The sequence below is a fragment of the Sprattus sprattus genome, assembly GCF_963457725.1.
Source record: "Sprattus sprattus genome assembly, chromosome: 21".
In the NCBI taxonomy this organism is placed as follows: Eukaryota; Metazoa; Chordata; class Actinopteri; order Clupeiformes; family Clupeidae; genus Sprattus; species Sprattus sprattus.
In genome coordinates this window covers 14,062,382-14,084,668 of record NC_137919.1, presented here as the reverse complement: position 1 = coordinate 14,084,668, position 22,287 = coordinate 14,062,382, and the positions used below count along the sequence as shown (strand labels likewise).

Genomic DNA, 22,287 nt, shown 5'->3' with positions numbered 1-22,287 from the left:
AAAAATGCGATTAATCGCGATTAAATATTTTAATCGTTTGACAGCACTACTTAATACATTAATATAGTAGCCTGGCTTATTGTAAAATGTTTATTGGCCATAAAATGTCTGCTCTGGTCTGCTAGTAGACTCCAGGTATACATCATGACATGCTGTGCCAGTTGGTTGCAACTTGCAAAAGAAAATGTAGATGTTTAACCCATTTAAAGTGAAGTACGTAAATAAGAAACAAGTATGAAAACTTGTGTTGCCTGATCACGAATATGACACTTTAGCGCATCATGTCCCCTGGTACATTGGGTCGATAGAACTGCATATTGCAGCAAGGAACAAACGATTTATATGACCACTGGGTTACTATAGCTTCATGGACAAAATAGTAATTTTTGGCGGATAGGCCGGGTGCCTTTTTCAAAATTCAGAGTGAAAGTGAGAATGAAATTCTGTAAAGTGCCGCAACGACTTGGGCTAGTTCACCGTCCCCAAAGGCGATGCTCATCATGTGAATAATTGAGGTGGTTGTCTTATTCAACAGACTTCAGTTGCAGAATCCGGTACATTGTAATCAATTATAGTCTACTGTTTTTTTTTCTACGAACACTTACTTCTGTGACCATATGCTTTTGGCCAAATACAATTTTAAACTCTAACGGGAAACATTTAAAACTAAAGCAACTTGAAGACGGAAGACTGTACACGTCAGATTGGCAGTCAAGTTATTTCATCTGCCTTCCCTTTTAAAAAACATTAGCCTACTTCAACTTTACTTTAAAGTCGTTTTACAAGGACTTCGTCAGCACGGAATTTCTGTCCTATTGGACTACTCGTACTCTAATGACATCAGGAACATGCCCAGCTCCAGCCACGCAGGTTCGTTTCGGGTTGAGAGGACTTCTTACCCACGGAAGTGACGGTGAGGTGGCGATGGCGGCTTGCTGTTCGATTTCGGATTTGCTCTGAACTACAAGGGTTTTTATGGTGACTGACTTTTCACGGCGGTTCACCAGATCATTGCATATCGATTAAAGCAAGTAGGAGGAGGTCCATCTCAAATGCGACGCTGGAACATCCTTATCCCGCTTTTATAATTAACGAAGGTTTGAATCCAACAAGCCGGAACACTACATTAGCTTGCTGCCTCTCAAGCTAGCTTGCTAGTAAACGTTAGCTAGATACTTGGTTGAAGTAGCTGGCTACCGTGGTGTTAGCTCGCTAGTTAGCTGAAGCTAGCGGTAGTCGTCAACAGTACAATTTTGTGGAACGGTTTCGCTTTCTTTTAATTTGTGGTTGCTATTTTTGGTATTTGGGCAGATGTTACACTCCTTTAACATTTTTAATTGAGTGCCAAGCAGACGTGAAGAGGCACTCATTCGTTCAGTCTACTGAATTGAATTTTAAGGACCAGCTGAGAGAGGCTCTGTAGGACGTCTTTTTGAAGGACTCGACTCAGAGCCGTAAAGAAAGTGGTCAACTGAAATTGCCCACTTTGAGTTTTTTCCGCCCGGACTCTGGCGTGGAGTGTCAACATGTTGAAGACTCGCCAGTGGCTTCTTGGTGTCCGCACTTTTCTCGGCGTAACGTCCAGAATATGGGGTTTTTTCATGTACATCCTCAGGAAGCATCTACGCACGGTGAGTGTTTTTATCAGTGTCTAACGTTACAGTAGCTCTTCCATACTCTTGTTCGTTTGTAGCGAGTGCCATCAACTGGTGGTAGGGTCACTCACTCCAGCCACAGTAGCCAGAGTCTAGATTTGAGTCCACACATTTAAAATCCCCTGTCTACCAATCTAGGCTATGCCAATTATTCTACGATACACTGAGCTAGCCTCACAGTAGTCACATCGCACATGATCAGGTTACATTGTAATCTGGCACGTGTGTTGAATTGGGTGTGCACCCGTGTCGCTCCTTGAAGCACATACACGTTTATATATCCTCTACTTATCTGACTGCAGTTGTGCACCTGAGTGGATACTGAAACCATGGTTTAAGTTTAATGAACTTTGAAATGATAAAACCGCGAAATATCATTGTCGAACTGAAACGAAGAGACCACTTAAGTGATCGAGACTCCTTCAATTACTGTCGTGACCCGCTCTATTCCCCGCGCTCTGTCAGCTGAACATTCTCTCACATTTTGTTTTTATTTTTGCGAGCGAGCACTATGCATTTGCCCTTACATTTGTAAAACCTAAACTCAACCACTACAGCATGGCAAACAAGGCCGTAGGACAGTCATTTTCCTTGCTCTGCTTTAATGAATGCGTCTGACTTCAGGTCACCTTTTCCAGTGCCCATTAAACTTGACATTGAGTGTTAACCAAGCCAGCTATTAGGCTAGTGCAACAGGTGCATCATCAAACCTTCCTGGGCTAAGTGCTGCACTGCTCCTCAGGTTTTTTTTTTTTCAAAACTTCTCCAGACTCTTTAATGTCCTCGAAAGCTTTGGAGCAAGTCACATTAGAGGCTTCACCACGCTGATATGTAACGATTTGTTTTCCTCAGAGCCCGGTCAGTTTCTCTCTGGCCCAATTTTGCCATTATCATTGATCCATTAGAGAGAAGGGCAGTCAAGGTTTGATGCTAGTGTGTGGAGGATTATGGCAACACAAAGACCTTGCTGTTCCATTCCAACACTCAAGTAAGCAGGCATCCACTCTCGCACTCAAACACCACAGTGCCCTGGGGTCGAGTCCTTCAATAACCCAAACACAACATAAGGTGGGGAACAGTGTCCCTGTGTCCTGCCCCCCTTAACATAGGCTTTTATGAAGTCAGTGTTTGCTCTCCAACAGTAGCATGTAATATGTTTGTTCATTGAGCTGGTCGATTTAACTGGTACTGTGTAGCCTACTAAAAGGTTTGGCACTGTCATAAACAGGGTAGACACATTTAGTTGTGAGATACAAAAATAGCTTATGCAAGGTGAGTTGTTTTCTTCAAAACAGCCAGTGATGAGTGTCTCACTTATGTAAGCGCTCTTGAACAATGTGTTGTACTTATTCGCATACAGGGCGTATGGAAACAGACAGATAAGCTGATCATTCACACGTGTGCACTGCTCTGAAGACAATCGCATAATAGTAATCTATGTGTTGGCCTGGAAGTTGATCTGAGCAAGGAAACAGCGAGGAATAATACCCTTAACGAGTGTGTGCAATGTGTTACACTTAATCATTATCGTCACTTTCCTCATATAGTCTTATTTTATCCCAGGCTTGTTATCCAGCTCAATATTACATTTTTTCATGTGCAGATTGCAACTGCCTTAAATGCGCTTTTGGGATGGGCATAACAAAAAATGATCCTCGAACATTCACAAAAAGATAAAAGCTACATAGTAGAGTTAGCTTACCACAGCTAAATGGGCCTCAGTTTATGAACCCAAAAACCAAAACCAAACATGAGCAGTGATTTTAAGCAGCCAGTGTTTCACGTGTAACGACTGTATCAATGGAAAAAAGGTCTGAAATGATTGATAATTTTGGTACGCAAAGTAATCTCTTGTCAATTTGCCTTTGGGGAGTTGAGGAAGACCATGCAGATTGACATTCTAGCATATTTCTTTATTATGTTATATTTCATTATGATGTTAGTTTCATCACTGATTGACATTCTCAACTGTGTTAATAGTTCTACAGTCCAACAGATAAATTACATTTTTAAGCTGTCAAACGGATGTTTAGCACTTGGACATGTTAAAATACGTTCGATGCCTGACAACTCTTGCTTAACACATCCCCTGGGTGGGGTGACCCCCATCAAATTACACAGGGACTGCATGTACCCCCCTCAACAGCTGATCAATGCACCAGCTGGGAAGCTTATGGTACGCATATGTGGTGGTGTGCATGTGCAGTCGGTCTGTATCCATGACTTGTGGCTTAAGCCCTCAACGAATGCTCTGGGACAAAGTCACCCTGCGAGTTTCCCCTTTCTCTACCTGGACCCTCTTGCCCCATTGACACTCCTGGACAGCTGGGCCAGCTAAAAATAACCATAGAGGGAGAGAGTGCAGGCAGTGAAGAGTGTCTGCCCAGTGGTGTGTATGGGGTAGTCAGTGGAAGCCTGGAGTGCCTCTTGGGCTCATGGAGTGCTGTTCAGGCCTACTCGGGGGTAGACATTAAGCATGCCCAATGCTGCCAACAGCAATACGTTATTGGCCCAGTGTGGGCATAAAACATAACGTGTTCTGGGCATAACGGGATAATGGCTTTCATATTTGTTGAGGCCATTTATGAAAGTTTAAGTTTTGCTAAACAACTAAACTAGCAACTAAAAGCTAACATTCTCTTTCACATTCTGATATGTCAAATGGTTTGGGGGGCAAGGGACATCGCTTTCCATTCCCCGTTGCCAAAAGAAGTACCATACATTTCTCTCAGTCTCTCGTCGCCCTTTAGTTTAGAGGGAGCAGAGTTTGCACACACAGGCTGCTTTAGAGCTTTAGGTGTCCTCACATGCCTCCGTGTCTGCTAGCATGACAAGAATGTAGCCGTTCAGGAGGTCTAGACATTTCGCTCTCGCACAGACTTCCTGGATGACCAATGGCCGCTGAAGGAAAAGACAAGCTGGCTTTATTAGTGGTTCCCAGTCTTAGTCACCGAAAGCACCCCACGGAACCAAGCGCACACATTGGTTCTTTCTGACGCGTCCTTGCTGTCCTCAGTAGAAGGTATAGCCCCAGGCAGGAGAATACTGGGGAACACGACTACATTTAGAAACTAGTTTCTCCTCATTTTATGCCATGTTTAAATATAGCCAGGTGAGGAGGATGTAGGATTTTGATGTTGTGCTTGTTATGTTTCTGTATTAAGTCCTTCCTGTTGTGTCTGTTTTACATCAGATAATCCAGTATCAGACGGTGCGGTACGACACTTTACCGTTGTCTCCCATCTCCAGAAACAGGCTCAGTGAGTATCTCCCGCTGTCTTGCTTTCATGTGCTTGTCTCTTTCTGTCACTTTCTTACTATCTTTCTCTCTATCTGTCTAATTTTGCTGGGCACACAGATGCAGGTTCTTCCTGTACACACGTGTGGTCTATCTGTCGCACTCATTCACCTGCCAGGACATGGACATACCCTCAGTTTCTCTTAGTTGACAGTGGCTTCCTTTGAGGACATGAGACTGTAGCTGTACTGAGCTATGATCTATGACAGGTGACTGAACATGAGACAAATAAACAAACGGGCACCCACACAAGTCAAGTCTTTTATTGTCAGATGCACAGAACAACAGAGTCGGACTGGGCACTGAAATTCTTAGGACAGGACACCGTACCACACTACCATAACATAACAAGACATAACATAACATACAGTCATGGACGAAAATGTTGGCACCCTTGCACTTTTGTCAGATAATGCACCACTACTCCCAGAAAAGTGTTGCAATTACAAATGTTTTTGCATTTACATGTTTATTTACTTAGTTTGCATTGGAAAAACACAAAAAATTTGAGAAATAATGCCCAATCTGACTTTATTCCACATAAAACTCAAAAAAGGGCCGGACAAAATTATTGGCACCCTCAACTTTATAATGGGGAGAACACCCTTAAAAATAAAGAAATACAAATATCTGAAATCAATTGCTTCCTGTAACCATTAATGAGGTGTCTTACACCTCTCTACTGGAATTTCGGACCACTCTTCTTTTGCCAACTGCTCCAGGTCTCTCACATTTGAAGGGTGCCTTCTGCCAACTACTGATTTGAGATCATGCCCCAGTTGTGCTATGGGATTAAGATCTGGAGTCATCTCGGACACTTCAGAACTCTCCAGTGCTTTGTCTTAACCATTTCTGGGTGCTTTTTGAAGTGTGCTATGGGTCATTGTCCTGCTGGAAGACCCATGTCCTCTGACGGAGACCCAACTTTCTGACATGGGCCCTACATTGCGCCCAAAAATGATTTGGTAGTCCTCAGATTTCCTGATGCTATGCACATAGTCAAGGCATCAGGTTCCAGAAGCAGCAAAGCAACTCCAAAACATCGGTCCAGCTCCACCATATTAGCCTGTAGGGACCGTGTTCTTTTCTTTGAAGATCTCATTTCGTTGTCTGTAAACTACTTTACCAAAAAGTTCTACTTTGGTCTCATCTATCTACAGGACGTTCTCACAGAATGATTTTGGCTTCCCCAAGAAAGTTTTGTCAAACTCAAGTCTGCCTTTTTTAGGTCTCTGTGTCAGCAGTGGGGTCCTCTGGGTCTCCTTCCATAGCATCCCATTTCATTCAAATGGCGACGGATAGTGCAAGCTGACACCGTTGTACCCTTTGTCTGCAGGGTAGCTTGAATTTATTTGGAAGTTGTTCTAGGTTATTTATCCACCATTCAAACAATCTTTTGTTGCATTCTGTCATCAATTTTTCTCTTCCTTCCACATCCAGGGAGGTTAGTGACAATGCCATGGGCTGTAAACTTGTTGATGACACTGCGCACAGTGGACACAGGAACATTAAGATCTCTGGAGATGGACTTGTAGCCTTGAGATTGTCCATGCTTTTCTACAATTTTGGTTCTCAAATCCTCAGACAATTTTTTTGCTCTTCTTTCTTTTCCCCATGCTCAGCGCGGTATACACAGACACACAACACAAAGGTTGAGTCAACTTTGCTCCATTTTAACTGGTTGCAAATGTGATTTCTGTATTACCAGCATCTGTGGCTCGCCACAGGTGAGTTTAAATAAAGATTAAAGGAGAATTACATGCCTAAAATACAATTATTTCTTAAGGGTGCCAACAATTTTGTCTTGCCCTTTTTTGAGTTTTATGTGGAATAAAGTCAGATTTGGCATTATTTGTCAGATTTTTTGTGTTTTACCAATGCAAACTAAGTAAATAAACATGTGAATACAAAAGCATTTGTAATTGCAACTCTTTTCTGGGAGTAGTGGTGCATTATCTGACAGAATTGCAAGGGTGCCAACATTTTCGTCCATGACTGTATAAGTTCTCCACATGATATAACATAACTTAACAATAAGTACTGCACATAAGATATACCTATGAAAAACAAATAATAGTAGACCTACTAGATAAACAATAAATATGCAATATAGATACTAAACATAAATACACAAACTAAACAGATACACCTTCATGTCTTACACTAACACACATACCCTTCCTGACAAACATGCTCCTATGGATCGGCACAGATTAATAATGACGGGAGTGAACACACACCACAGTCCAACAAACATTTGTTGATCTAAACACAGTGCTGCCTTCTGTATTTAGATGTGTAACATTGCATTGGCTGTCACATAGGCTGCCCTGAAAACATGAAGTGCATGTGAGAGAGTGGCCATGGCATAAATAACTGGCTGTGCAGCCGGCTGCAAGTGAATGGGTATACGAATAGGTGAGTGGCCCAGACAATAGAGAGGCAAACACACCTCACCTCTGGCCTATACCAGCCTGCTAAATGGGCCTGAACAAACAATCGTTGTCAGACGAGTGCCTGCTCTCCCAGACAGACAGAGTGTGTTCGTGTTTCAGTTGACGTGTCGATGAGTGTTAAATGATCATTGTATGTGTTAAGGTTGGAAGGTGTAAGTGTACAAGAAATATGCATTGATACTGATTTGTAAGTGTGTGTGTGTGTGTGTGTGTGTGTGTGTGTGTGTGTGTGTGTGTGTGTGTGTGTGTGTGTGTGTGTGTGTGTGTGTGTGTGCAGACGCAGTGAAGCGGAAGGTTCTAGTTCTGGACCTGGACGAGACGCTAATCCACTCGCATCACGACGGTGTTCTCAGACCCACGGTGCGACCTGGTACCCCGCCAGACTTCATCCTCAAGGTGAGTAGCACACACACTTAGCACACACCAATAGAAATATACACAAACACATACAGTGACTCACAGGTGATGTGTAGAAGGTTCAATCTATTACGAAAAATGTGACATTGATGTAGGTTTTGGTACATTTCATGTTAGATTTCTATTGGCTGTATGTTTAATTTAGGTAAATGTTATGGTGGGATAGCCACTCCAGACTAAAAAGACTGAGAGGCCACCCAATTACTAAATGAAAAGAAACACATTGTTGAATGAAGTCTTCATGGTTGAAACCTGAAATGTGACGCCTTAAGACCTCATGATCTTACACACAGAAGACAAGACATAATGTATAACCTAGTGGTCCAACTTATCTGAGACTTTAATGCACTTCTTTGTATCTGCCAGCAGCCTCTTTGTCCAGTTGTTCAGTTCTACAGCTAGTAGAATATGTCACACCATTGGCCTAATGTATCAATCTTGCTTCAGGACCATGTATAAGCACAGTCCCACAATTTGTTTACAGGTGTTTTTCTGTCAGATGTATCTAACATAATGTACACACAATGTATTCCCATTCTCTTCATAAATTAATGTGAAATTGGTGAAAAATCATATGCACATAAACACACTTTACGTCCACTCCCACAATAATCCTCATGTGGGTCGAAACACAATTGAAATGGGTAGGATTAACATGTAGCATTACATCTCCCAAGTCAACCTGACCATACCCTTATTTTCCCTGCAATTATTTTTTCATAAAACCTTTTTACGCGTAGAAAAGTGCTCAGCCTGATGTTTTTGTGTGTACACACCGTTGATACTTGTGGCCCTAGAACATTATAAAATGAGACTTTGGGGCCGATGTAAGGCATTAAATAGATTTTTCTTTCTTTGATTAATAGATTTTCTTCGAAAAAATGTTATCAGTAAAAGAGGCAGGAAACGTATGTTCAAAATCAAATACTGTGGCCTGATCTTTTAACACTAAGGTGGGCTGATATCCGCACTAATGCAATCAGTCACTTATTTGTGCTGTTACACCAGTGAACCTGATCTCTTTACACTAATGTGGCCTGATCTCTTTACACTAATGCACAGTCACTCATTTGTGCTGTTACACCAGTGAACCTGATCTCTTTACACTAATGCACAGACAGTCACTCATTTGTGCTCTCACACCAGTGAACCTGATCTCTTTACACTAATGCACAGACAGTCACTCATTTGTGCTGTTACACCAGTGAACCTGATCTCTTTACACTAATGCACAGACAGTCACTCATTTGTGCTATTACACCAGTGAACCTGATCTCTTTACACTAATGCACAGACAGTCACTCATTTGTACTCCTACACCAGTGAACCATATTACCAGTGCGTTGTGCACTTGTGTTGCAGTCCTTGTTTTTACAACTTCCTCCAGAGATGGTGTCAAAGATCAGATTGAGGTGGAATTCCTTATCTTTCCCTCTTGCAGGTGGCCCCACACAGACGTCCAGATTCATGGGCATATGTCATACATACCCGTCTCCATTTTAGAAGGCACAGAACTTGTTCTAAATTTCCACCCTTGCTTCTTGTGCACTAGCAGTCTTGCACACACCAGAGATCTTATCAATACGTCTGAAGTAGCTGTCTTTCCTTTCACCCACACACACACACACACACACACACACACACACACACACAAACACACTTTCTTTAAGCGATACATATACACACACACACACACACACACACACACACACACATATATATATACATACTTATGTATACATTAACTCAATGAGTCATTTCTTCTTCCTCTTTGTTTTGCAGGTGGTAATTGATAAACACCCAGTCCGGTTCTTTGTTCATAAAAGACCGCATGTTGACTTCTTTTTAGAAGTGGTAAGTAGAAGAGATTTTGATTTTTTTTGCAAATGTACTGAAAAGGATAAGCTGAAATGGCACATTTTGTATGTAGACCCTTTGCTCTGAGACTTGAAATTTAGCGCAGGTGCCTTCCATTTCTCTTGATCATCTTTGAGATATTTCTATACCTTGATTTCTAAACCTTGCAGTAAATTCAATGATTGGGCGTTATTTGGAACGCCTGCAGAGCTCAGAGACAGAGGGCGTTTCTTAATATATGTTCTTCTCTGTAATTGCACTCCTTTGTAGTTGTAAAACGTCATAAAGTGGTGTCCCAAATACCCTATCGAGACACAGATTGTGAATATATATGTTAATATTTTCATTAATATGTATGTTTAAATGAAAAAAGGTCATTTGGAGCATTATTTTTTTTTATAGTAAATATCAACAACCGTAAAGATAAAGGTGAAAATGCAGGGTAGGCTCCAGTGCAGAGCTTAGCTGTGATGTCAGCAGGAATGCTCCTCTCCCAAATGCAGATTGAGTGTACTGCATCCTCCCGTCCTGACCTTGCCAAGTCTAAACACCCAAGAGTTTGAGTCGATACTTGACATACTGCGTATTGAAAATCACTTTTCGGCCACATGGACTAGGTAACTGATCACAGTTGAGGGAAAGCTGAACTGGGCAAAGTGCAGAGATATCCTTAAGGAAAACCTTCTCCAGATTGTTCAGTTCCTCAGACTGGGCCGAAGGTTCACCTGCCAACAGGACAGTGAGCCTAAGCACACAGCCAAGATAACGCAGGCGTGGACAACTCTGTGAATGTCCTTCCGGCGTGGCAACATGTTTTCAACCGTGTCGATTTCAGCTCTACCCAAAGAAATCACAAGCAATTTTTGGAAAAATGGCAAGATCTCAGATCGAAGCAGGCAAAAGGGTCTGCAATATGCTTATGAAGGCTACAACCACGACATTACATGCCGTGTTTGTAGACAGTCAAATGCTAAGGCTAACAGGTTCATTCCAGCTATATTTATGTGTTTTATTATCTACACAGTCGCCGCTACGCAAAAATGTAAGGTGGTAAAACTGAATCGTATTTTAAGCAAGGGTTTTCTCACGTTTTCGATGCAGTGGGCAGATTTTAGCGACATAGCTTCTTGGAACAAACGTAGGTGCTTCTGTTTATGTTACTGACATTCAGCTGATGGGGGGGGTCGTCCACATTGTTTGATCCACAGCAGGCATTTCTCTCTCTGGGTCTTGGGTTTCGGGAAGGGATAACATTTTACCCCTCCCTCCAGCCTTTTTGGATATCGGATGTCAGAATTACACACTCCATAAGCGCAACGTTTCATTTTCTCTTCTCGAGCAGACGTCTCTCTCATAGACTTCCATTCATCAAAATGGCTCGCTTGACTGAGATCCTGAGCTTAGTAACCGTTGCTATGCTATGATTGATCAGTTACCGTTTTGGGGGAGTGGTCGCGGAAGGGTGAATTGAATATCTCTGGAGGGGCCTGAAAATGGACAGGGAAAATCCCCAAAATCCGGTGTGCAAAGCTTGTCACATCCTACCCAATAAAACTCAATGCTGTAATCGCTGCCAAAGGTGCTTCAACTAAGTATTGAGTAAAGGGTCTGAATGTCAACGTGATATTTCAGTTTTTCACCATAATATAAAAAAGAGCCACATAAAATGTGAAAAAAAGTGAAGGGGTCTGAGAATCTTCTGAATGCACAGTACTGAAGAAAGAAACCTGCTGACACATAGGATTAGTATAATAGAGTTCTAGTTCAGCTCTTCTTGAGGAAATAAGTGGAATGCAATGGACAGAATGAATGAATGCGAAAGCATTATTGTTCCAATTAAAAATGTTTGGACTGGGTGTGTTAGGATGGTGAACGTTAATTGTTGGATGAGGGTGTTATTTCCTGTATTATCAAGTACATGTCACTTCTGTGGCGGTCTGATTTTCGCTCCGACTACTTCCATGGAGATTTGAGCTCATTGTGTTTAGGTGAATGATTTTGATTAGGTTTAGGATTTTGTCCCTTCTATCTGTAGATTTGAAGTATTCTCAATGCACTTCATTAGTAAAACAGACTTCTTGTTAGAATTTTATAGCAACAGAAAGCTCATCAGAAATGACAATTTACAAGCATAGGAAGTTTACAATTGAAATGTCATTGGTGGATATTTCATGACACTGTGATATTAGATGCACAATATAAATATAATGGAAAGGAACCAATTGCCGATGTATGCCTGTTTCCCTCTCTTTGGTACAGGTTAGTCAGTGGTACGAGCTAGTGGTGTTTACTGCCAGTATGGAGATCTATGGCTCCGCAGTGGCAGACAAGCTGGATAACAACAGAGGGGTCCTGAAGCGCCGATATTATAGACAGGTACTCTTTGTTTTTGGTGTTATGTGTCTGGTAACAAACCATGAGTAATTTTGCCAGTAAAAGCGTTTCATTTTTCCCAGTTTAATCAAAATGAAATGGAAGATCCCTGTTATGGCAGTCTTGCCACATATACTTTGTAGACAGTCGGCTTTGGCATTTTAGCCTGTAGACTAGTTTGTTATGTCACTAACTGCCAAGCTACCAAGACCAATAAAACATCTTCACCCATACGTCAATTCAAACTCCAACCAACTGTTGTTTTAGTTTGAATAATTTCAGATGTTTTCTGTTTGTTTCCTTTCCTCTCTGCAGCACTGTACATTGGATCTAGGTAGTTATGTAAAAGACCTTGCTGTTGTACACGATGACCTATCAAGTATAGTTATCCTTGACAACTCACCTGGGGCCTACCGTAGTCATCCAGGTATTGCTGTTCACGGTCAACACGACTCACCCTGACACGCACACACTCTCTCTCTCTCTCTCTCTCTCTCTCTCTCTCCTTTTTTCTGGCTATCACTGACTCTCTCTCTGCCTTGTAAACATTTACCCAGCAGTTACTAATTATTGACTTGGTCCAATAGAGTCAAATGCACGGTCAAACCAGTTGTTCTGCAGTTTTGTGTCAGGTTGCCCAATCTATTTGTGTATTTACAAGAAAGTTGCTTCCTGTTCTTAACATACAGACTCTCTGGTTATAGGGTTCATTTATAGTTATATTTCTCAAGCGTTTGCAAGTCCAGTCACTCAAACCCACACACAACAACCACAAACAATGCCACACATGTTTTTGAAAACAAAGGTATTAGAGAAATTACTTAATCATTTAGCTGCCTTGTGGTTTGTTTGGTGTGTTGCAAAATTCATGGACCAGAGTTGAGACTGGATTACCTTCCGCCTTCTTATTGTGTGTGTGACTGTGTGTGTGTGTGTGTGTGTGTGTGTGTCTCTGTGTGTGTGTGTGTGTGTGTGCCTTTTTAGACAATGCAATACCAATCAAGTCGTGGTTCAGTGACCCGAGCGACACCGCACTTCTAAACCTGCTGCCTATGCTAGATGCACTAAGGTGAGCTCCACACCTGTGTAAAAAGAGAGATTAGGTGAAGTAGCAATGACTTTTTTGATCCTTTTAACTTGTATTTAAACCTTACATGAATGAATGAAAACTTTTAGTAGGTGGGCATGTATACTTGCCATGTTAGTTTGTAGATTGACTATCCCTAATGTCATCTTGTAATATCCTGTGTGTGTGTGTGTGTGTGTGTGTGTGTGTGTGTGTGTGCGCGCGCACATGTGTGTTCTGTTTTTCCGTCACACAGATTCACTGCGGATGTCAGGTCTGTCCTCAGTCGAAACCTCCATCAGCATCGGCTGTGGTGATGAACCGGCAGACGGGGTGTCTCACATCCCTGCTCATCCCATCCTGCCTGGCTGCTGACTCATCCCACCACTCTCACACTGCTGACCTTTCACCTCTCCAGGAGTCCCCACATCCTGAGAGGTCACGGGGGTCACAGACAGACACATAAAGCAGGATTGATGAGAGTGGGATGAGCGAACCTTGGAATACTTAGTTTTATTTATTTTTTTCTCCCCGTTTTTTGCCTCCTTTCTTTAATGGAGTCTTGGCCTTACAGTTCTCTGGTTACAGACTTGTGCGAGGAGAGTGTGTGCTCTCATGGGAGTGTGGGAGTCCGCTTGCTTCTGTGTATTTTTGTGTCTTATTGTTTGGCAACACTGAATGGAAGGATGGATGCGGAAAAGAAGAGGACATGGAGTATTTTCATTATTACAAATCATTTTAGCTTTTGTTCCCCCTTTTCCCTTTTTTGTAAGGTTTTGTTGAGCTAGCTCTGGAACCCACCAATGACATCAGTGTCTTTTTGAATGAACAGACTGAATACTACAGTTGTTGTTCATATTGTTGTTCACAAACCTTTGGATTTGTATGCAACTTGCTTATGAGGACATCAGTGACTTGTGCCAGTTGAATTAAGGCTGTTGCAGACTTAAGTTGTGGGACTTTTAAAAATTGAGGTACTTTTATGGAGAAAAAAAACATTACAAGGAATATGTGTGATGTAGATGTTGACTGCTGTACACGTGGGAAATCATGAGATAAATGAAATTAAGACTGTCGTTTTCTTTTAAAGATTTCTGTGAAATGTAATTCCTCATGATTGTTGTCACTCTACGTTCATCCTGGGCAGTCCTTGAAATCGGCTCTGATCTTGACTGAGTAACACATTTGGAGAATTATGAAAGGACGACAAAAAGGGCATGGAACAAAAAAAGGATTTTAATTGGTTAATGGATGCCTTGTTCTGTTTGTTTGTTTTTGTCTTCTTCAGTGATCTATTTTCTCCAGGAATAGAACAGGGTTGACCCCAACTGCATACCTGTCGGTGGGGAAACTCGTGCTCTCTTCCACCTGACGTTTGATAGTAACATAACTTGAATTTATGAAACTTGCACTTCGTTGATTGAACTGCTGACTGAGCAACAACTACCCACAGTCCCTCCTTCCTTCCTTTCTTTTTTTAAACAGCAAAACCCTCTCCCTTTACCTATCAATATCGTCCGGACGCCATTTTGAACCATTGTAGTCTTGATGCTCAAGGCAGCTCGCTCAGGCTCAGTACCCGGTTCTGTGCGTGATACTAATAAAACACGTCAGCATCAAAATATGATCTATTCTGGATTTTTCTTTTTTCATTTGTGTACTCCTTAAAATATGTTCTAACTCAAACGTATTGGAACTTTAATTTATTATGCACTAGTGCAGTGCCCGTAGGAATTATGCATTCTGTAGTGTTAGCAGACAGGTGTAGGCTAGCTGTTGTTCAGTGCAGAACTGGGAGGATAACATGACGACGTGGCCCGACATAACTTACAGCGAGAATTGCGCGTATTTCGTGGACTCCATAGCAACAGATGGGAAAGCAATGTACAATCTGAAAGCCTCCGAGGCTTATCAATATAAGTTACCATATGTAGCGGCCACTCTTGCGTCGTGATTTTGATTGGCACCCAGCCGTTTATTCATACACTCTGACAGGTTTAATGAACACAGAGCAAAGGCGATCACACACAGTATCTTCCGAATGACAGCCTCTCCCAGCCAGGGTAAATGCAGACTGAGGTTTATAATATTGCAATAATGAGAAAACAAAGTCTACACACGAATTACAACAGATACATCGGGACACATCTGAAAACCTCTCATTGCGTCAGTAGATGCATGAACGCATGGTCACTGGTCTAGGCTTACCATCAACATTGAATAGAAAGCGAACTCTTATACAAATACATCAAACTACAATACTACTTAACATGGTAATGAGAGTTGGTTACATGCGAGGCCCATACGCATCAACTTTGAAACGTAATATAAAGAAGCTTAAAAATAAACGAAACTAAATCAATCACTGTCTTTAGATTATAAAGAAGCTTAAAAATAAACGAATAGATAAAATCAATCACTGTCTTAAGATTACCTGAGCAAAAGTCTGTATCTGTTCACCAAGAAGAATTTGAATGCGGACCTCACCTCCTCTATCCAACGGTATTCTGAACTTTGAGTGAAGGCAGGATAGTTTAAAGGCACCCAGTGCAACTTTCGAGGCTTAAAAATAAACATTCAATTTCTAGTCTTTTTTACACGTAGTAAGTTTCAATAACTCCATACGATTACATATCGACATTCAAGGAGCAAAGATAAGATCTCGTTGTGGTGAGAACTGATAGAAAATCGATAACAACAACAATCGCCGCCATTTTCTTTATTTTTTGTTACCTACAATAAATAAAGCAGGATTCCAGTCAATGGAAAAATGGCCTCTCCCCACAGGCGATTGTTGTTGTTTACGATTTTCTATCAGTTCTCACCACACAACGACGTCTCATCTTTGCTCCTTGAATGTCGATATGTAATGGTATGGAGTTATTGAAACGTACTACGTGTAAAAAAGACTAGAAATTGAATGTTTATTTTTCATTGAATGTTTACATAAAGTTGCACTGGGTGCCTTTAATAACGCTACGCGTTTGATTGTGACGTCACTACCCATAGTGCCGACGGGACGGGAGACGATAACCCATTGTTTCCTACGGGAAACGGTAAAATACAAATATCTCGCGAACTATAAATTCAAAAATCTTCAAAATCAAGGATGCACAGGTTCAGGACATGCGTAAGCTACATGCAAAATCTCATAACTAACCTAACTACCGTCAGGGAGATACGCCCTAGACAGACTGACTGACACACAGAGATTCCTGGATTTACAGATAGATGTTGAGCAAGGGTCGGGGAGTATGTGTGATACAGACTAGGGATACTCGAGAGTCGAAGGAAAGTATTTGGCCATGTGTCCTTTTTTCCCCCTACATTTTTGTTTTGCCCTCTACTGGCAGTAAGAAGAATGCAATCCGTGTGTTTTGCCCGTTGAACTACTGTCGTTCTGAACAGCTGTTTAGAAATGTACATTTATATGAAGGATTGTTTTATGATCCTGTTTTTCGACATGATGAAAGGATAGTTCAACTTTTGTTTAAAATCACCTGTGTGTGTTTAACTGATTGACTCCGTTGAAAGATTTTACTCACATGACTAATAGTTAATCGTTTTGGAGAGTGCAGGTACAATATACGTACTTGAGCGAGGCAAATTAAGCACTCAATAAGTGTGTGATAATTCAGATGCCTTTTGCACAAGTGCATAGTGCCTACACAATACAATTATTCCATCACGTCAGAGAAATCTATTCGGTACGATAAAAAAAACTTTGCTAATTCTCGTCACGCTCTTGCTTAGTCGTCTATCTCCACCCACCCGGAAATTACCTAGATCAGTCATATGACTGTCGCATCACGAACACCCAGACTTTAGAATCTTGCGCCGTTTTCGTTTAGCTGAAAACAAAATAGATCTCCAGTCGGTTGTTAGGTAACTTTTGAAACGTACAATAAAATATGACCAGACCCATTTCTATAGGGTGATGATATTCTCTGAACCTGTAAAAAAAAAGAAGCGCTAGACACGAATCAAACTGGCTGTGTTACTTCTATACCACATGAGATGGACTCTGATGTACGGTTTAGATTTAGGCAGAGTGTGTTGTATGCTTCCTGTGAGATTAGCTGTTGTTTCAGTTTGATTAAGGGAATGGAATTAATATCAGCAATTACAGGAACGGAGACTTCTCAGTTAAATATGGCAATATTCAGTCAACGTACGTGATCTTTGTGAATAGGCTGATTTGCGCAGTTTACGTAGTTTGTTATTGTATCCATCCGCCACAGACGCACCAAGAAAACATCAGAGCTCAACAGTCAGCTAGCAAAGTAAGCCAGTTGGAATCGCTGGCTGCCTATACCTGTTCTCCCTGTGAAAACAATTGAGAATTTTTGGATATCCCAGAGATAAATCCTTTAACAATGAAGTTTCAGTACAAAGAAGAGCATCCCTTTGAGAAGAGACGATCAGAGGGGGAGAAAATCAGAAAGAAGTATCCTGACAGGGTTCCTGTAAGTAGCGTTAGCTATCTAGCTCAAAAGCTAGCTTTCATTTCTCCAACCACCTAGCAACCTGCTATCCATCTTTTTTATTAACTTTTAGCTGTCAGGAAACAAGGGACCACATAGAAAAATGTCTCCGTATCAGAGATAATAATTAGCATGCACATACACACCATTTAAGCCTACATTTACCTTTTTATCGCCAATAGAATTTAATCATATTATGTTGATAACATTACTAGCTAGGTGGCTAGTGCGTTAGCCAGCTTCCGGAGAATGACCCTTAGAAGTCAACTTGACAGTGCTTTAATTTATTTTAATAATGTTCAACAGAATACCCACCTACAACATCGGGATCTATAGACTTCCTTTTTATTAACTGTGTCTCGTTAACACAACTAAATATGTAATCTATCGAGCATATTCACGTTGACGTTACATGAAATTAAGGTGAGCATCCAGGCCTGTGCCCAGCACGCAAAACAAACCTTTAGTGGAAAGCTAATGGTCCGTCGAATATTCGCGGATTGTACTTTATTTCTGTATTTTGAAATGGTTGGCAGGCTGGTCCTCACCGACAAAACCGTGTTTTTCTGCGTGTGGCATATCTTCCCATTTCGTCATCCAGGATCTGTTTGCGCCATTGCCTCATATTTTGGACCTATTATCCTAGGGGCCTTCAAGGAACAGTAACGTTAGCTGGCCAAAAATAGAATCCTGGACTTGTTTACGTCTAGTTTATCACAGTTTTCCTATTGATTTCAGCTGTATATTTCACCCACAAGCAGTTATTGCACGTTTTGTCTTTACTGTGTTTACTTTTTATGCTTGTGTGATGCGCTTTGCCAACATAATACTGTAGAATATGTAAAATGCTTGAACGCCTAAAGCCTTAAAAATATGCTAATTCCCCCCAAAAATGTTTTTCGAAGATCGCTCTTTGTTGTTGCTTTTCCAGACAGACATGCAAAAATATTTACGTTACGTTTTTTTGAGTGTCTTTGTCAATACACTAGCCCCCGTTTATTTGTAGTGGTTTGGTTTCAAGTCAGCCCTTCCCCCCTCCTAGTTGTTTTGTGTGTACTGGGTTACCAAGGCCAAGCAAGGAAAGCTTGATTCAACTACTGTTTTTTTTCTTGTGGCAAATGTGGTTTAATGCCACCCAAGCCTGCTGTCATTAATGGACTCTAGCTTGAACCAAATTAATTTGTACAGTACATTTATAAAGGAAATATAAGTCACTGTTACACCCATGCAAAAAGCACTTAGGCTTAGAAGTATGACAAACCGATATGGTTTCCTGGTGACAATGCGCTTTATCTAAAGTACACAGCTTGAGCTGAAAAAACATGACATCTCAGATCCACTTTTTCTCCCCCTACGTGAATCCTCCTCTTTAGGAAAACGTGGGTGTACTATATTCTCGATGAAGAAGTATCAGGTTTCCCATAAGCTTTTCTGACGTCTCATGCGTCAAGGGGAGATTCCAATTGATATAACACCAAGTACTGCAGTAGTAGTAGAAGTTATTATTTATAGATTCGATGTGTAATTATGGTTAATTAATTCCTTATTTTAAAGGTTTTGTCCATTGACTGTGTTTAATTTTCCAGGTCATTGTGGAAAAGGCTCCAAAGGCCAGGATAGGAGATTTGGACAAGAAGAAGTACCTTGTACCCTCTGACCTCACAGGTGAGCAGCAGTTGTTCTGTTTGTCAGCCACTTCGTCAGTGGATCCCAATATTGTACACACTGCCACAGGAGAAACAAACAACAGGAAAACAGATAGAATATGACTTGTGTCAAAACATACACACTCCCTTTAGATATTGATTGGACTTGATGAACTAAAGCAGTTCAATCTCTCTCTCTCTCTCTCTTTTTCTCTTTCTCCCTCTCCCGCTGTCTCGTCTCTCTTTCTCTGTGTAGTGGGCCAGTTTTACTTCCTCATCCGGAAACGAATTCACCTGAGAGCTGAGGATGCTCTTTTCTTCTTCGTAAACAACGTCATTCCCCCCACCTCAGCAACCATGGGCCTGCTGTATCAGGTACTGCCTGCTCTTCCTCTTCACCGTCACCGTTGCAGCTGACAGAAGAGTTTCACATAGACATCTTATCAGAATCAGAATAATGTTTATTGGCCAAGTACATTTTCACATACAAGGAATTTGACTGTTGGGTTTAGAGCAGTTATGCCACGTTGCATGTTGCCCTCTTTGTTTTCTTTTGGCGCTCTCAAGCTCCTCCAAGTTATTTTTCTTGTAGAAAGTGATCTAGACTATAATGGGATGTTGATTGGGCCTGGGGGGGTAAAAAAGCTAGGTACATATCCCAGCTAGTTGCGGTTGGTTTCACTCTCTGTTTCTCTATTTGTCTTTCAGGAGCACCACGAGGAGGACTTCTTCCTCTACATTGCTTACAGCGATGAAAGCGTCTACGGAGAAAGCCAAAGGGAAATTTAACACCCCCTCCCCCACCCCCCCACCCTAATCTCCTTCTTTGTCCTCTTCCTCCATCTCTCACTCCTTCCTTCACCCTTTCTCTGTCCCCAAGGTCAAATTATATTATAAACCCAGATCGGCAGCCTAGGGTTCCCTGAGCAAAAGACACCTGATGCACTTTTGTGGTCCTCCAAATGCTTGCATCTCTCTGTACTTCTCACTCTCCTTTTCAGTTCACTCTGCTTTTAGTCTGAGTGTTATCCCTCCAGACCACTGGCCAGTGTGAGTTATAATTATGAACAATCTAGAGGGTGAAATACCATGGAGAGCTGCGCTGACTCCGTGTAAGTCACTGAGTATGTTCATGTGGATAATGCTGTATGAGCAGTATGTGAAAGACGTCAAAAATATGGAAGACAATTAGTTGGGGAAACGCACAAATAAGGTTGTGTACTTTGCACTGTTTCATTGTCAAAAACTTTTAACAGGCATGTAGAGTTGTTTGACTAAGGTTAGCTAATGAAAATTTAAATTCAATTGATTTAGCTCCCCACAAGACAAGCTTTTCATGGCGTTACAATTTCTTCCCCTTAGGTAAATGTGGAAGGAGGGTAAAATTCAGACTAAGCATCATTGATCTTCTGTTTCTGCTCTGCAATGTTATCATGATTTAATATAATTGTTAAATATTGTATCTTAGTGGATATTTTAGCTGAAGAGTTTTAGTAAACTACATAGCTAGATTGATTTATGCTTTACATTTTTTTTAAATTGGTTTGATTTTTAATTTAGGTTTTTGTGTTTCTTATTTTATTTCATTTGAACTCGGTATACAGCTGCGTGACTGGTACCTTCCATTCATAACAATATAAACTAGACACACAAAAAAATACCCTGCATGCTGTCTCTTTCTTAAACGTATACTGGACCAAAATAAACAGTGAATATCAGTAAAAACACCTTCTAAAGAAAACATACTTTGTAGTGCTAATGGTTCTTATAAACCAACCACCTAGATTTCCCCAAAGGTGGATAAAGTATGTACAGGTTGAAGATTATAGTAATTATAGGTAATATAGACAAGAAACTGTAACACTATGGAGATCGGAGAATGAAACAGCACTTACACACACTATGCACGAGAGTGAGCAATTCAGTGGTGACCAGAAGAACAAGACACCATCTAACTGTGGTGCTCTACGCAAGTGGACAGTTTGTGTTGTTACACAGATTAAGACAACAACCTCCAGGCAGCAACATGGTGAACACTATGGAATGGAATTGTCCTTGATGTGTCATTTTGTTCATAACAGAGGGCTTTGTACTATATAAACATCCAGGACACTCAGGAAAGCCAATGGTCCCATAATGGATCACTGTTACATTAAGCAGAAGCACTGTTTTTCAACACTGTAATTCCACTCTTTAAATCTCTACTTGTAAGTCAAAGGCATAGCATACATAACAAGCCAGGCTGGACAGAACAACATTTCTTTGTAAAAGTCTGTATCAGCCTCACAACAGTCATATGACCCCCAAAAAGCCTGTTTTCTAGCTTGTGTTCCTCGTGGTCTTTTCTTATCATGGGTTTCACACTGCAGTCTGTGACCTAGTAGCTCGGACCAGCGGTGCAGATGGGATTTTTGAACTGGGGGGGACGCTAACATCGCCTTATCAGCTGTGCAGAGTTATTAACTGATGATTGTATCGAGAGTGGTGGGGACGGATCGGGGTCACTATGAATCTGGGGGGGACGTGTCCCCCACGTCCCCAGTGCTATCTGCGCCCCTGGCTCGGACACATCAATGCTGAACTGAAACTTTGTGGAAGTGGAACATTGTTTGTCTTGAGAGATCTGATAAACCCTCACATGTTTTTGTAAGTGGTTATCTCAATGTAAAAATGTTAACATGTTTGATAGATGAAATATAAAATGTAGACAAAAACATACTTTTACCAGTTCATCTAGACAAATTTTTTTTTAATATTTGGAACTCATGAAGATAAGCATAATATTTTATTGTATTTCAAGCTGTCAAAACAAGTACAATTTGCCTTGAATTTTTATATTTTTTTTCCTCAGAATATAGACCCATGGTAGCACACAAGCTTAAAAAAAAGCTGAGTTCGGTTCTCAATCAGTAAGGGTAAAGGGAGCTCTCAGAGAGCGCATTCTATGAAATGTATTTATTAATAGTTTGAATTTTATCAAATGTGGGTCGCAACTTAAAGGCCAAGGGAAATAGTCGGTCCAAAGGTCAGACCAG

At 41.2% G+C, this 22,287-nt stretch overlaps 2 protein-coding genes across 2 annotated transcripts; both read left to right on the top strand.

The window, feature by feature from the left end:
* Positions 1 to 907: 907 nt before the first annotated feature.
* LOC308382222 (CTD nuclear envelope phosphatase 1A) lies at positions 908 to 14,753 on the top strand. Its single transcript, XM_080859915.1, has 8 exons — positions 908 to 1,631; positions 4,849 to 4,915; positions 7,687 to 7,805; positions 9,609 to 9,680; positions 11,943 to 12,059; positions 12,372 to 12,483; positions 13,041 to 13,125; positions 13,379 to 14,753. Exons 1-8 carry the CDS (start codon positions 1,527 to 1,529, stop codon positions 13,437 to 13,439), a joined length of 738 nt encoding a protein of 245 aa, XP_080716041.1. The 5' UTR covers positions 908 to 1,526; the 3' UTR covers positions 13,440 to 14,753.
* Positions 14,754 to 17,359: 2,606 nt separating this feature from the next.
* LOC308382409 (gamma-aminobutyric acid receptor-associated protein-like) lies at positions 17,360 to 20,981 on the top strand. Its single transcript, XM_080860132.1, has 4 exons — positions 17,360 to 17,588; positions 19,193 to 19,271; positions 19,509 to 19,627; positions 19,961 to 20,981. Exons 1-4 carry the CDS (start codon positions 17,499 to 17,501, stop codon positions 20,039 to 20,041), a joined length of 369 nt encoding a protein of 122 aa, XP_080716258.1. The 5' UTR covers positions 17,360 to 17,498; the 3' UTR covers positions 20,042 to 20,981.
* The last annotated feature ends 1,306 nt before the right edge of the window (positions 20,982 to 22,287 follow it).